General features: G+C 39.6%; 1 protein-coding gene across 1 annotated transcript in view; it reads right to left on the bottom strand.

Moving 5' to 3' along the window:
- Window positions 1-14,178, bottom strand: part of TAMM41 (TAM41 mitochondrial translocator assembly and maintenance homolog) — a 32,156-nt gene extending 17,978 nt beyond the window's left edge. Inside the window, exons 1-5 of the mRNA XM_083352674.1 lie at window positions 14,008-14,178; window positions 12,995-13,174; window positions 12,372-12,464; window positions 4,691-4,841; window positions 1,920-2,065 (exon numbers count right to left, since the gene is read on the bottom strand). Coding sequence (XP_083208800.1) covers window positions 1,920-2,065; window positions 4,691-4,841; window positions 12,372-12,464; window positions 12,995-13,174; window positions 14,008-14,136 — 699 coding nt within the window. The 5' untranslated portion in view covers window positions 14,137-14,178. The remainder of the gene's footprint in view (window positions 1-1,919; window positions 2,066-4,690; window positions 4,842-12,371; window positions 12,465-12,994; window positions 13,175-14,007) is intronic.
- Between the last annotated feature and the right edge of the window lie 752 nt (window positions 14,179-14,930).

Here is a 14,930-nt window from a genome sequence, read left to right as displayed (position 1 = left end):
TAGATATAAACCTCGGCAAAGTCTTTTCTTTAATGAAAGCAGTCAGTTTTGCCATCTCTGACAAATCCATTAAGTTCACAATTCTGGGAATGTGTAACTCTTTCCATTTCCGTACATATGAAAGTCTCACTGCTCCGGTAGAATCACCTATATTACTGATTCCCTGGCTCAACCCCATTCTAGTGCTATGCTTGGAGAAATAGCCAAGTCTTCCTGTCCTTCCAAAAGGCTAAATGGTTAGGAGACTTGAATTTCAGATGAAAGACTATTCCAAAGGGTTAGGTGGCTATGGAGAAAGGATAAGTCCAAGATAGTACCAGATGACAACTTTTGAGGAAAGGGACATGGAATGAGCTCGGTCTATTTGGTTTCTCCCCTTCCAGACTCTTCTAGCCTTCAGCCAGTGAGCAACACCTGAATAGCATCACTTGCCTGGCAAGAAGTTGAAATATGTAACAATATTGTCACCATACTGAGGATACTGGACCTAATGGCACCAAATGATTCCATCCATTGGTTTCATGTAGATCAGGGGTGTCAAACTCAATTTCATTGTGGGCCGCATCCTCATTGCGGTTGCCCTCAGGGGGCCGGGTGGGTATGGCCAGGGTGGGTGTGGCCTACTGGGTGGGTGTGGCCAGCTCTACATCATTTGCATCAAGGGTGCCTATGGGGTCCTGGGTAGGAGTGGGACAGATCTGAGGGTCTGTGGCAGAAGGAAGTCTCTGGGCCAGGGCCAAGGCAGTGGGGGCCGTTCCCTCATCGTTTCCAGGATGGCTTTGCGGGCCACATGAAACCATTTCGCGGGCCGGATCCGGCCCCCAGGCCTTGTGTTTGACATGTCTGATGTAGATGTTACCTTGGAGAGGAGACAGACTGGACCCTTAGGCACCCCACATAAAAGCCTGGGGCTGGATTTGTCTTTGCCACCAACATTTCCTGGCAATAGCCATGGAAGAAGGAGAACAACTTCAAAACAGAGCCCCCCCCCACTTCTAATCACCTCAGATGGTCCAGAAACATACCATGGTTGATGGTATTGAAAGATGCTGAAAGAAGGGCCAGGATGGGTGCATCACCCCAATCCTTTCAGAGGTCATCCACCTACATGGTTATCTACAAACCTATAGCCTCTGGGTAAGCAGAGAAAAAGATGCATGATATGGCAGGACAAATGAAGAGGCTGTAAACAAAGGAAAATCTTAACTCTTAAGCAGGTAGCCTTGCTCAATTTATAAACAGATCTTCAAAGACTGGTTTAAACATTTATAATTCAGACAGAGCTTTTTCCAATTTTGAGCAAATAATTATATCCTACTTTCTATAATCTGCAACAGAACCATCAGGTTAAAATCTTTGCTAAATATCATCATGCAGTTGTCATTTACAGCAAAAATGCCACAAATTTCCAACAATTGGTCCAATAATCTGAGCAAACCCAATAAATTCATGAAACATGATTTATCTGATAAGTTACATTTTGCTATATGAAACTTGGTTTATTTAGTCTTTGGTTAATTTGTTATAGATCTTTACCAAATACATTATCCTCACTGCTTATCTGGATTAATCATTTTTCCTAAAAAACTACCGTAAATTAAACCAGGATTCATGCACCCAAGAAAGCAGAATGTAACACAGTGGTATTTTTTAAACACGTTTCTGTGTGTGTGTCCAGAGTCAGGCTTGACTCCTATCAACTATCTTGGACAACTGCACACAGGTTTTTTTTGAAGCATTTTACCAGTTTTCTTCCTAGGACTGAGGCAGAATGATTGCCCCAAGGTTACCTGCTAGAAGTCTGGTCTTCCTTTTCTACCTTAGTGCCATGCTATGGGTGGCTTGTTATTTAACATATCACACAACTATTCAAAATAGTTTACATTTTTTTTTAAAAAAAGCAACAGGGACCTGCTTACCTCTAACTTGCCCAGCTGATGCTTGTATATCACTTGAGGGTTATCTTGCAAAATGTGCCTATAGAGCTTCTGAAAATGTATCACGTTTGGTTTCACTATGTTCATAACCTTTGATTTATCTTCTCCAATGAGCATTCTGAAATCGCCTAAAGCAAAGTCAGACTATCAATATTTATATAGAAAAGCTATTTATAGAAATGTAGTTTGCCTTACAATTAGCAAGATTTCTAATGCTAGCTGCAAACTGAGATTTACAGTCTTATGCTTAGTAATTATTACACCATGCTGGCTCAAGAATTCTGGGAGGTGAAGTCCACAAGTCATAAAGGGGCCACAGTTCTCCACCCCTGCACTAAAGGAACAGTGAAACCTATGTTGTAAAGGGGGCACACTACACTAATGATACATAGCCAAGAGAATATAGCAAATTCATGTCCTTGAGCCAGAAGATCCCACTTAAAATCACTAAGCTGTAAATGTCACACTGCGGCTTTGGAACAGGTATTAGCACAGTTTATCTCCTAGATGTATTGTTTTTTTTAAAAAAAAAGTCCACCCAACACAGTAAGAACTACTTTTATGAAAAATGCAGTTTAGGAGACTGCAGGCAGAATATTAACTGCATTAGAATTCCTCAAGAGAGCCTTGCTAATTGGAAAAGTCATAGTGAGATGGCCTATGTCAGAGGTGTCAAACTGCCGGCCCGCGGGCTGGTTGCATCATATGGAGGCCGCACTCACCCCAGCTCTGTCAATGAGAAAAAACTCACAATACATCATGACACCCATGGCCTATGTGATAAAGAGAAAGACCACATTCCTATAACAACTAGCAGCCTCTTCTCCAGACACATTAAATTTTAACTGCCATCCTCCCCACACAGGTCAAGTATGTGGGCTGAGGATGTTGGGGGCTGTGGTCCACATGGAAGTTTTGGGGTTGGGGCAAACATCTTATCAGAACACCAGTGCCATTTTCCCCTTAAACACATTTAAAGACATTGCAGTTTGAACACTTGTTTCAGCCAGCAGGATATGCCTTGAGCTCTCCTGAAACAAAGTCATCTGCCTGATCTGATAGGATGAAGTTCTAAAGAAGGTTTGAAGGTCTCCACCACCACCGCATCCCAACATAATATACTCACTAGTTTTGAGCGTAAGAGTTTTCTTTGCAATTCCTGGGCTACTGAATTAAGAAGCTTCCATTGTAAAATACTCCCTTTAACACTTAAATGTATTACTTTGAACAAAGATCTACACATTCAACTGCTTTACGCTGAAAATCAGATATGAATGTATTCAAGAAATAAGATAATATTGGGGCTTTCTAGCTGATAGGATGCAGGCAACAAGAGACCCTCACTTGTAGAAAATAAAAGCACGCTAAGCGCAAAAGTGGGTTATGGCTGTGCACACTGGCAATATGCCGAAATTGTCCTTATTACTATGATGTGTGTGACAAATATCATGTTACAGCCAATGAAACCATGCAGGGAAGCTGAGATGTAGCCTAGGCTACAATGAATGACAGAAAACATTTGGACTTTGGTGGTTGTGTATGAAGGCAGGAAACCATATGCTGGCAATAATCTTGTGTTCAGTTCTGATAGGGATAATGAAAGAACCAATGATGAGTTTGAGGAAAAGCGTGCAACTTTCTGAATAAATGTGATGGAGAAAAATTAGTCTGTTAGGTCGTATAAATGCATAAGTGAGAGAACATTTGATGGTCCAAGAATAAGAACAGTGATGATAAACATCTTTTTTAAATAGATGATTGATGTATACATCCATTTGTAAATAGACATATGTTAAAGCAAAGAATCTAAAAGTACAAACAACCTGATAATTTATAAAAATATAAACTGACAGAAGGAGTAAAGGCTACAAGGGCATTTTGAACGTGGGATACGATCTTATTTGGTAGCAGATCTGGGGGGGGGGAATAGTCAAGAAGAGGAAAATGGAAGAATCAAGCATCATAGGGTTGGAAGGGATCTTGAAGGCCATGTATCTAACCCCCTGACCAGTGCAAGAATCTTCATAGCTTCCCGGACAAAGACTGTTTAATCTTTTCTTGAGAAACTACAAATTTAGGAGGCAGGCCATTCCACTACTTAAAAGCTCTCACATCAGGAAAGTCTGAATTTCTCTCAATTTAGCCTCTATTCTTTGGTTCTTGTAAAAGTAGAAGCAAGAAGGAAAAAGATGAGTCCTGCATTTTCAGAGTGGAATGAATGGAAACTGGACAGCGTAAAAAAAATGTGGAAACTGCTTGGAACAGTGTACGTTACAGAATATTACGGAATAATTATGTTACAGAATGTTACGGAAGTGTGAGGAGTTATATTAATGGGAAATATGGAAAAGGATGATGAAGCAAAGACACCTATGAATGAAGAAAAATATGCACATTAGAGAATACTGAAAAAAGGATGAGAGAAAGTTATAGTAATACGTTAACGCATAGAAAGGGGGGGAAATTGTAGAGAATGTAGGCAAACAGAGAAGGGCTACAAAAAAAGTCAGAGCAAATGCAAAGAAAAGTGCCAAAGGAGTATCCAGCCGAGTGAATAGAACTAAAAGTAACCGAGGCTGTACATATGAAAGATCCAGAGCACTTCTTCCTAATAGTTTGCCAAATATGCTGAGCCATCTATCACGCTAGGAAACCATAAGTAAAGCTGGTGCACATCTTTCATTATGATTTACTATCTTATTTTTTTTTTAAAAAAAAAACCAATTATTGAACAATTTAAAAGCCATACTCACCACAGTACGACAATCCAGCAATCTTCATATACAGATCTTCTTCAGAGAAACTTTCCGGCAACATAAGAAAGGCTGCCATGACAGCACTCTTCAAATTACTGGTCAGGGCCTCTTGCAACTTAACATTCTCATTCTGAGCCAGAATTTTCACCTGTCATTAGTTGGAAAGTTTGGTTATAAGAGGGAAAATGATCCGCAAGCCATTCATTACAACAATCCTCTAAAGCAGGCTTGTCAAACTGCTGGCCCGCAGGCCGGATGCGTCACGCCGAAACCGCGCCCACCCCATTGCCGGCAATGGGGAAAAAGTTGTGATATGTTGTGTGACATCACGTCATGAGTTTGACTTGCCTGCTCTAAAGATTGTTTAAGGCAGAGGTCCCTAACCTTTTGGGCACCAGGGACCGGTTCCGTGGAGAGAGGTTTTTCCATTGACCGGAGGGTGTGTGGTTTTGTGTGCTGCCTGCATCTCACGGATGGGGCTTTGCTTGTTTGTACAGACTGGTTGCTGGCATGCTGTGGCCCGGTACCGGTCCATGGATGGGGGTTGGGGACCCCTGGTTTATGGGATATCTTCAGAAATTGAAGCAAATAAGTAAACAAAAAAATAGGCCCTCATCCTGAAAGCAAAAGGCTTTCCTTAGTTTAATTAAAAGGTGGGAAAAGAAGATCTATGAAACAGCCACAACAATGGCCTTTGAAACCAAGTAAATGTCAAGACTTTATGAAATGATATAGAAAAATTTACAGCAGCATAAGAACAGTTTGTTTTTCAAAGCTATTTTTTCCAATCATAGAACTTTGTCATTTCTGTTTTAACACACATCTTCTGAGGCAGTTTCAAGCAGAAAAAAAAGTACAATCTTGTTATGTGTGTTCATGGAAGATGACTTCTCTTACTAGGTAGATCTGACCAATATGTTGCAAGAACAAGTATTGCCTCTAACATGATCACCATTTGCTCAAAAGAAAAAAGAAATCTACAAGATAGTTTTAGAGTGAAAGAGACAGCTGGAGCTTGACTGAATAAAACAGTATTTTATGACAGAGTTCAGTTTTGCAAACATGCAGAAAGCACACAGACAAACATCACTAATTCCATGACAGAGGCATGATTGTATCCAGAACCTCACAAGTAAAGATTCACACACACACACACACACACACACACACACACACACACACACACCCTTCTCTCTTTCTCTCTCTAAATGCAGCCCTGGAGACTCGAAACGAACTTGTGGGGCATCCAATATCATTATTTTTCCATTATCTCTCCCTGCATCTGAAGTGTGGTTTTTGTTAGTTACATAAAATTTGAACCATCTGAGTTGTTAAAGGTAAACTGGTTCTGGAAGAGGCTTGAGGAACACATGTTTTCAATTTGCTCTTCAGCCTGTTTTTGAAAGCCTAATTTTACAAACAACCATTCCCCCTCCTCCTTTTGGAATCAGGGGAGTCAGTACCATCGTGTGTGGAACTGCAAGAGGCTGGGAGAACAGCCTTGGACTAGAGTGGTACCCAGCTGCTTTGCCAACTGTCTCCAACGACCAAATTACACAGACCGTTGAATAATCAAGTGACCAAACCATAAATTAACTGTTATTGAGAACAACTGTGATACTCGCTAGGAAAGCAAATTCATTGGACTGCATTAAGGGGGGGGGAATAAAGAAAGGTAGCACTCTGACCTTGAACTTGCTTTGCACTTCAGTTGTGTGTGTGTGTGTGTGTGTGTATTATATATATAATACCTAGCAAGGTATTCTAAATACTTAACACTATATATATATATATATATATATATATATATATATATATATATATATATATATATATATATATATATATATACGGTATATATATATATATATATATATATATATATATATATATATATATATATATATATATATATATGTGTGTGTGTGTGTGTGTGTGAAAAAACTTGAAAGATTTGTTTCTTATTTTGATTTGGTTTGTATGTTTAGGTGTGGCCAGTGTTCTCCTAACTAAAAATGAAACAAAATAAATAAACAATCACACCTTTGGAATGAGACCTGGGAGGGGAAAAAATCCAACATGAGTACTTTTAAATGACTTTTCAACCTGCAAAATGAAGGTTAAAGAGAGGCAATGGAGCTGAGTCATTAAAACCTTTTGTTCTGAAATAGTCAAATCTACATTTATTCTCAAAATTACTCGAAAATATAAATTACTCCAAAATATAGCCTCCATTTCCTAAAACACAGGTGTTAAAGCTATCGTGGTTATAACTTCTTATAAAGCCTATACGGTTTTTTTTCATGTGTATACTACCCATTTGGTCTTTAATGTTCCTTCCAGCCCCATAATCATGCACCACTAAATTCCCTTTCTGAAAGTTTAAAACAAAATACTGCTAGACAGAAAGAGGGTGGGGCAGAACATGTATGCAAATATAATATTTGCAATTTCTAAAATAAGGTACTATAGCTTTATTTCTAGGGTTACAAAGGAGAGTGCAAAAAAAACCACAACAGATTACCTATGGCAACCTATAGGAATTGCCACTAATATCTCATGTAAAGAAAGAAAAACCATACACAAAGTTCCATATTAATTTCTGACAATCACTAAAAGTATCACTGAGAAAGATCTGGAACCTCTATGAATTACAGAGCTCTGGTTAGCATTTAAAGCTAAAGGTGGGAGTTGAAGTTCACAAATGTTACAGTTGCCAATTTTGGAGTCCCCTGTTTTAAACCAATAGTATTCATTTTAAACTAATTTTTGCTATGTTTTCAATAGTATTCGTGCCCTATTGAAAATGTCCTCATCTAATAGTCATTCATATTAAAACTGTTGCAAGAACAAAGAGGAAAGTGGAAGCCTAAGGTGGTATTTGAAGAGAAGAAGGCAAAGGCAATACCGTATGTTCCGGCGTATAAGACGACTGGGCGTATAAGACGATCCCCCAACTTTTGAGATGATTTTCAAGATTTTTCGTCTTATACGCCGGAAAATCAGCGAGCCCGGGAAGGCACACCCTCCCCTCTCACTGTGGAGGAAGCAGGGCAGGCTGGCGTTTGGCGGGAGCCGGCAGGGCAGTCCTGCACACGCGTGCACTCCCTGGCTGCTAAGGAACGCTCCTTAGCAGCCGGGGAGTGCACGCGTGTGCAGGTCTGCCCTGCCGGTTCCCACCCGACGCTCTTCCCTCTTGAGGCAGCATCCCCGAGGACTCCTTAGGAGCCGGGGAGCGATGCTGCCTCAAGAGGGAAGAGCGTCGGGCGGGAGCTGGCAGGGCAGTCCTGCACACGCGCGCACTCCCCGGCTGCTAAGGAGCACTCCTTAACAGCCGGGGAGCGCGCGCGTGTGCAGGACTGCCCTGCCGGCTCCTGCCAGACGCCAGCCTGCCCTGCTTCTTCCACAGTGAGAGGGGAGGGCGTGCCTTCCCAGGCTCGCTGATTTTCCGGCGTATAAAATGACTGGGCGTATAAGACGACCCCCCCAACTTTTGAGATGATTTTCATGGGTTAAAAAGTCGTCTTATACGCCGGAAAATACGGTAACCCAATGTGCTTTAACTAATCAGGTCACAAACTGATCACAACCTACAATTCACATACACAAACTAGAACAAAATCTGAGCCTTTCAGTTATACAGGCACATTCTTTGGCTGTGTACAGATAATCCTTACATAATGACCACAACTTAGACCGGCAGTTCTGTCGATAAGTACCACGGTCACTAAACAAAATCAAGAGATTGTGCAGGACATGACGTCATTTCCGCTTCCAATGTTAAGACATCAAGATTGGAATTTATGATTTTATTTCTGGCTTCTCTGTTGACTCTGCTTGTATGGCTGTGAAACATGCAAATGGTAATCCTGTGGGATGCTGTGATGGTTGTAAACACCTACCAGTTGCGAATGGAAATCACATAACTACAAGACACTGAGACAGCCATAAGTACGAGGGTTTCTTTTTCAAGTATTGTAACTTTGAATGGTCACTGAACAAGATGGTCAGTAAAGTGAGGACTACAGGTATTCCTCAACTAATGACCACAATGAATCATGCAGTTGGAGGCTGGCTGGGAAGGTTACAAATGGTGATCATATGATCCTGGCATAAATATATGCCAGTTGCCAACACCCAAAGTTTGATCACGTGACTATGGGGAATGCTGCAATGGTCATAAATGTGAAAAATGGACATAAGTCACTCTTCATTGCTTTTGTAAGTTCAAGTCATTAAACAAATGGTTTTAAGTTGAAAACTACCTTTACCTATGTGGTTGAAATAGTAAACGCTACTCAAACCACTTGTGCAGAAAACCACAGGAGTGGAAAGAATGGGGAGAACGTACTGACTGAGAAACAGGAGACCATCAAGGCTGGTCAAACTACCATAAACTATGGTTTAATCCTATAACTGTCTGAAAAAATTCTTGCTGGGGCACCCTTGACAGAGACTGTCAAAGTGAGACGGTTGACAGAGACAGATTGTGGGAGAAACTGGAAGAATCCATTGGCGGCGATTCTTTTATATTTATCAATTGCATAAAAGTAACTACAGTGTTAGTATGTAATCACAGGGTATTTATCTGCAACCAGTTTACAAGCAATTCTCAAAGCTATTTGACAATGATTGGTCAGTTATTTTAAATTTTATATAAACCCACTGGTCCAAACTCTTTCTAAACCTAATTTCCTCCAAGGTTGCTATATTGACTCAACTCTGAATTAATTTATCTGGATGACATTGGTTGTTGTTTTTTTATAGTCTATAGCAGGCATGTCAAACTTGCCACATCATGAAATGTCACGTGATGTATTGTGACTTTTCCCCCATTGCCGGCAATGGGGTGGGCGCGGTTTCAGTATGATGCATCTGGCCTGCAGGCTGGCAGTTTGACATGCCTGGTCTATAGCAATGAACTGAAGAGATTTCACTACTAATCACTAAGAAGAAAAACTTACCATAAATTACTAAAAGACAAAGATTTGTTTGTCTTCAAAACCCAAGTGAGATCAGTAAGTCATATAACAGCAGATCAGCGACCATATTATTCAGTGGGTAAAGGCTTTCTAGACAACCAAAGAGACTAGGAAGAATGGCCACAGAAGCATAATGGCAATTATTCATTTGTTGTCTTTACAGTAAATGGTGCTGCATTTATTCCATTTGCAATTAAGACTTTCAAGATTACTTACGCGGTTAAAAAATCCTTTAAAACATAACCCAAATTCCAGAGGGACATGCTTAGTGTGCTGCAATATGTACTTTGTGTAGTAGGAAGAATAAATTAACTAGAAGTCCAACTTGGTGTCACATCATAAACTTTTGGTACAAACTGAAATTTTACTCTAAGAATTAGTCCACGTAGATATACGTTTCTAACTTTTGCTCCAGATAAATTATAACAGCAAAGACAAGGTCAGGAGCTTACTGTGGAATAAATCACAATCTCATATGCAAGTTCGAAGTTAAGCTATTGCAGAAGATGAAAGCCAACCATTTCTACAAGATGGTCTTCAGCATATACCCACTATTGTCAGGGTTTATATCAAGAATTGCTTTGAAATCCAGAACTTCACTGACAGGGTAACAATGAATCATGGAATGAAATCTAAAAAGCTGTTAAGGATGAATCTAAAGAGAGACTGCCAAAAATCAAAACGCAGGTTGGAGCTTCCTGGAGAAGGTCTATCTATGTGATTGCTAAGAATCAGTGTCAGATATGCATAAAGGAATTGTCTTTATATAGCATATAAATCTGTGTCTGCTGTTAATCAGAAAGAAATGCTTTAAAAAGCCCTACCAATAGAAAGGCTTTAACATTCAAGTGATGAAAAAATTGACAAAACCTCAAAGAAAACCCACATAGCATTTGCATTATTTTTTTTAAAATGAAACACGAAAATCCTGAATATCCATGTGGCAACTATTACATCTAGTACGTCTCAGTTTCAAATAGTTAAAAAAAGTAGTTCCATATAAAACTTTAGAAAGTACCATTGGTTTCCTTGCAAATGCTAGAGACCTACTTTTATGCAATCTCTGAGTGAACAAGTACCTATTCAAACAGTTGGCAAATATTAACAGAAAAGATAAATAAACACACATGAAAACATATTTTGCCTAATACAGTGCAACTTTCTCATGAATCAAACCATCTCATACACTGCAATATGGTTGTATGGAATCACCAATCACTAATCACCTTGCATGTTAAAAGTTAATATATTTGGCAAAGAAATTTTTTCAAGAGAGTAATTAGCAAAAATAACTGAATGCATATGAATCAAAATCCTGTAAGAACTTAACAGAAAAAGTGACTTATATCTGATTAGCTTAATCTAGTTCCCACATGAAAAAATGAACATCCATTTTTTTTAAGAATGTCACAATGGCACAATTAGGAGTAAAAATTTTACACTGTAGAGCAGAGGTGTCAAACTCGATTGCATCACGTGATATATCATGAAATTTTTTGCCTTTGTGGAGCTGGGCTGGGTGTGGCCTGTGCATGATACCCCTGCTGTAGAGCCTCTTCTAAGCGTAATATGTAATTTCAGCTTTACTCTGTCTTCACAACTATTAAGGGACATATTCCAAAGCTTTAAAAACCTTTTACAGTTTAGTGCCCCTGAAAGTGGGAAAATGCTACACAGCGAGACAAATTGCAATATAAACACAAATCAAATGGAAATTCAGCGATGTCCAAAATTAAGATTCAACTCCAAATGGACCCCTCTCTCCATATCAATGTTACTATTAAATTATTACTAAATGTATCTTAAACCAAACTGGTTATTTTATCTTTTTTTATTTTAACTCTACTTCCATCTTGTGGTCAATCAGAATAAGTAACAAATTTGTCTCTCCCTTTATTCTGATGGGCACCTAAGTCGAATGTTGTATACGATCATCAACATAATATATAAGATATATACAGACTATACTTTAGTTATAGTGAGCTACAGCCACATATTCGAGCACAACCAATGCAAGTGTGAAGAGATCAAACTGTGATCTCTCCAGATTCAAAATGCATCTGTTGCTTAGCCCTCACTCCAGCACACCGAGTAGTTTGCTCAATATCGAAGAACTTAGAGAATAAAAACCCTGGGCATGAACTGAACACTCATTTTGAAACCATGCCAATATGCCCTCCACATTTGGATCTGGAAACAATCCTGCAGCATTTGCAGACTCCTTTAAGAAATGTATAATGAAGGCAGGGTTTTTACAAAGAGTTTTGGGGGCTGGGGAGCCAGAGGGCAAGAGAGACAATACAAAGTGAAATTGTGTAGCCATCTTTCTTCAGAACAACAGAGGACAAGTTAATCCTCTGTTTTAAATAAAAACAAAATTATGTAAGGGCTTTAGATCAAATGTAGTAGCAACTTAAACGTCAGATACTTTAAAATGTAAGTAGTCTAGACCACGGTGTCAAACTCGCCACGTGACATGTTGTAACTTTTTTTACATTGCTGGATGTGGGATAGACATGGCCTCCATATGATGCAACCAGCCCATGGGCCGGCAGTTTGACACCTCTGGCCTAGACAATACTGTTATGACTCAAAGACATCACTTATTTTCACCATATTACTGACCCTACTCTCTACAGTCCGTGCTATCTACCATAATTTTTCATTTGTTATTTTAAACAAATAAGCAGTAGTACCGGCTTTTGCAGACGTCCAGCTACATAGAGTGTCTTCCAGCGCAATAAATCCTCAATTAAAGCATCAGTACTTATGACACCATATTTTATAACCTGGAGCAGAAAAGAAAGCTAAATCAGAGAAATGTAATTTTAAGGTAGGTGTAGCTCTATCTAAAAATCAAACATTGAAAAGCTAAAAATGCCAGAAGTCTTATTCTGACCTTTTTAAGAAAATCAGATTTTATCTATTTTTGCAGGTCATTTTCCTGAAAAGCAACACATAGCCCAGAGCAGGAAATTTTGCTAAGTGCACAATTTCTTCTTATTCTCCTATATATCCTTGAACTCAGATTCTTTTCTCTTCCCTTATTCTGTAAGACTTCCTAAGAAGGTTGCTATGTTCCTGTGATGGGTTTTGAAACCCTCATTAAGCTAAAAAAGAATGTATTCATTAAAAGTTTAATTAACATAAATATTTCACTAATAAAATATCAGAACAAACAGAAAAACTCTAAAATCTGATCAATTTTAAAATACAATGAATTTGATTTTCAGTGAATATATTACAACACTGGAGAAGAAGATAAAAATCAGACAAATTAGAAATAATTTTGCATTTTTAAGGGGTAAAAATGACTTACCCTACCATTACAAGGCACCAGTGTATTGTAGTAAATCCCTGCTCCATAGCTTTGGATGTTGCATATTGACTTGGTTCCAAAATATTTTAGGAAGGAATAATGACTCCGATTTTTTGACAGGTTCATCGAATGCCATGTTGTAGAATCATCAACTGCAAATACAAAATCCAGCATATTGTGCTGCAAAAAAAGAGAGGGTACATTGTCTTCTCTAGTTGGCAAAATTCACAATTCATCTGCTAGCATTGGGATTTTTAGCACTGATCTCTTTTTTAGCTTATCCAAGAAGTGTGTGGGACATGAAGGAGGATGTTACTTGGACAATTCTATTCTCTGGTGTGAGGCAGGAAAGACGTTTGTCATTAGGTTTTCAGATTAACAGGGCAAGTAAAATAGTTTGCAGGAGCCCTAAGCCCTACTCCTTTTCCCCTTTAGAGGAAGATTAGAAGAAGAAACTCAACTTAATGCAGTTCCCTAGGTATATATCATATATGTAACACCTTCCATAAGTCTAGAAAATCATGAATAGTTGCCATCTTCAGCTACAATGGGCTAATACTATTGTATAAAACAGGGGTCTTCAAACTTGGCCCTTTTATGACTTGTGGACTTCAAACCCCAGAATTCCTCAGCCAGGCATGCTGGCTGAGGAATTCTGGGAGTTGGAGTCCACAAGTCATAAAAAGGCCAAGTTTGAAGATCCCTGGTATATATATAAAAAATGAGGGAACCTCTGATTAATGCAATCAGTGGACAGGTGTTCTTGTAACTAGACAAGACCTGGGAGTAGACTAAAGCAGCAATAAGGAATCATGGCATATGAAGCTCAGTGTTAGAAAACCTGTAATATACCCACCGGTGACCTGCCATCTTTCCCAATTTAAACCAACAGATCTCCTCCTCGATCCAAGTGTATACAAAGAGCTTGGGTAACACGAATAGATATATAACGTGGGAAAATAGCTCAGTGGTGATGGATGGGCACAAGGGCTTTAGATCCCCATCCCGCTTACCTCCGTTGGGGCGGCAGAAGACCCCGCTTGTTGGAAGACCCCGGAGCCATAAGCGAAGGCTAAGCTGAGCTCTTGAGGGAAGTGAGCCAAGATCCTGCGAAACTTCACTGCCGAGCTGGGCAAAGACATTTGGGCAGAGCAATAGCAAGAAGCCGCCCCTGGAATTCGTGCTCGGCGCCTTCTTCCAAGCAGCACGTGATCAGGCCGGGCGGAAGCCGCGCCTCGCCAGTAGCTCCGGAGGAAAGGTGATCGAGAGGAAGAGCCAACCTGTGGCCGACGGAGGCTGCTTAAAACCACAGCGCCCTCTGGCGCAGGCAATATGGTTCTTTCGCTTTAAGGTCGTGCCCTATATTAAATATTTCGGGAGGACTCTTAGGTGGATGTAAACAGTATCAGCAGACTCTGCTATCGGTGAATTATATTCAGAAAAACGCTATTGCGCTAGTTTCAAGGTTGCCTTCGTATAATGCTTCCTGTTATTTAAACTTTTCTCTTTTTGAGCAGTTCTTTAATTCCAATCAAGCACTGTTTCCTCGATCGAACTTCATTCTCTTTTTTTGTATGACCAAATTGTCTTCACAGGCTTCTATGTACCAGTTCCTCACGTCTGTACTCTAAACGCGTTAATTCCGGACCTGCATTTTTTACTCCTATTAATTGCTTGTTTTGCCACACACGAAGCACCCCCTCGCCCCCCAATCCTACTGCATTCATCTTCCTTTTCTCCTGATAACACCCATCTCAGTTCCATGGAACAAAGAACCACATTCACATACACAGGGCTGGCTTCTATATTTTACTGCCTTTCCATCAGCATTTGTATGTCTTAATATGTCCCCATTTCACCATCTCAGTATATTACCAAAATATACAAATTAATCTCTATTTATCTTTTTGATGATTTGTGCATTCAATTTTCCCTG

The sequence above is a fragment of the Vipera ursinii genome, assembly GCF_947247035.1.
Source record: "Vipera ursinii genome assembly, chromosome: 2".
Classification (NCBI taxonomy): Eukaryota; Metazoa; Chordata; class Lepidosauria; order Squamata; family Viperidae; genus Vipera; species Vipera ursinii.
The sequence above is the reverse complement of the archived record's forward strand: the minus strand, read 5'-3'. Positions and strand labels throughout refer to the sequence as shown.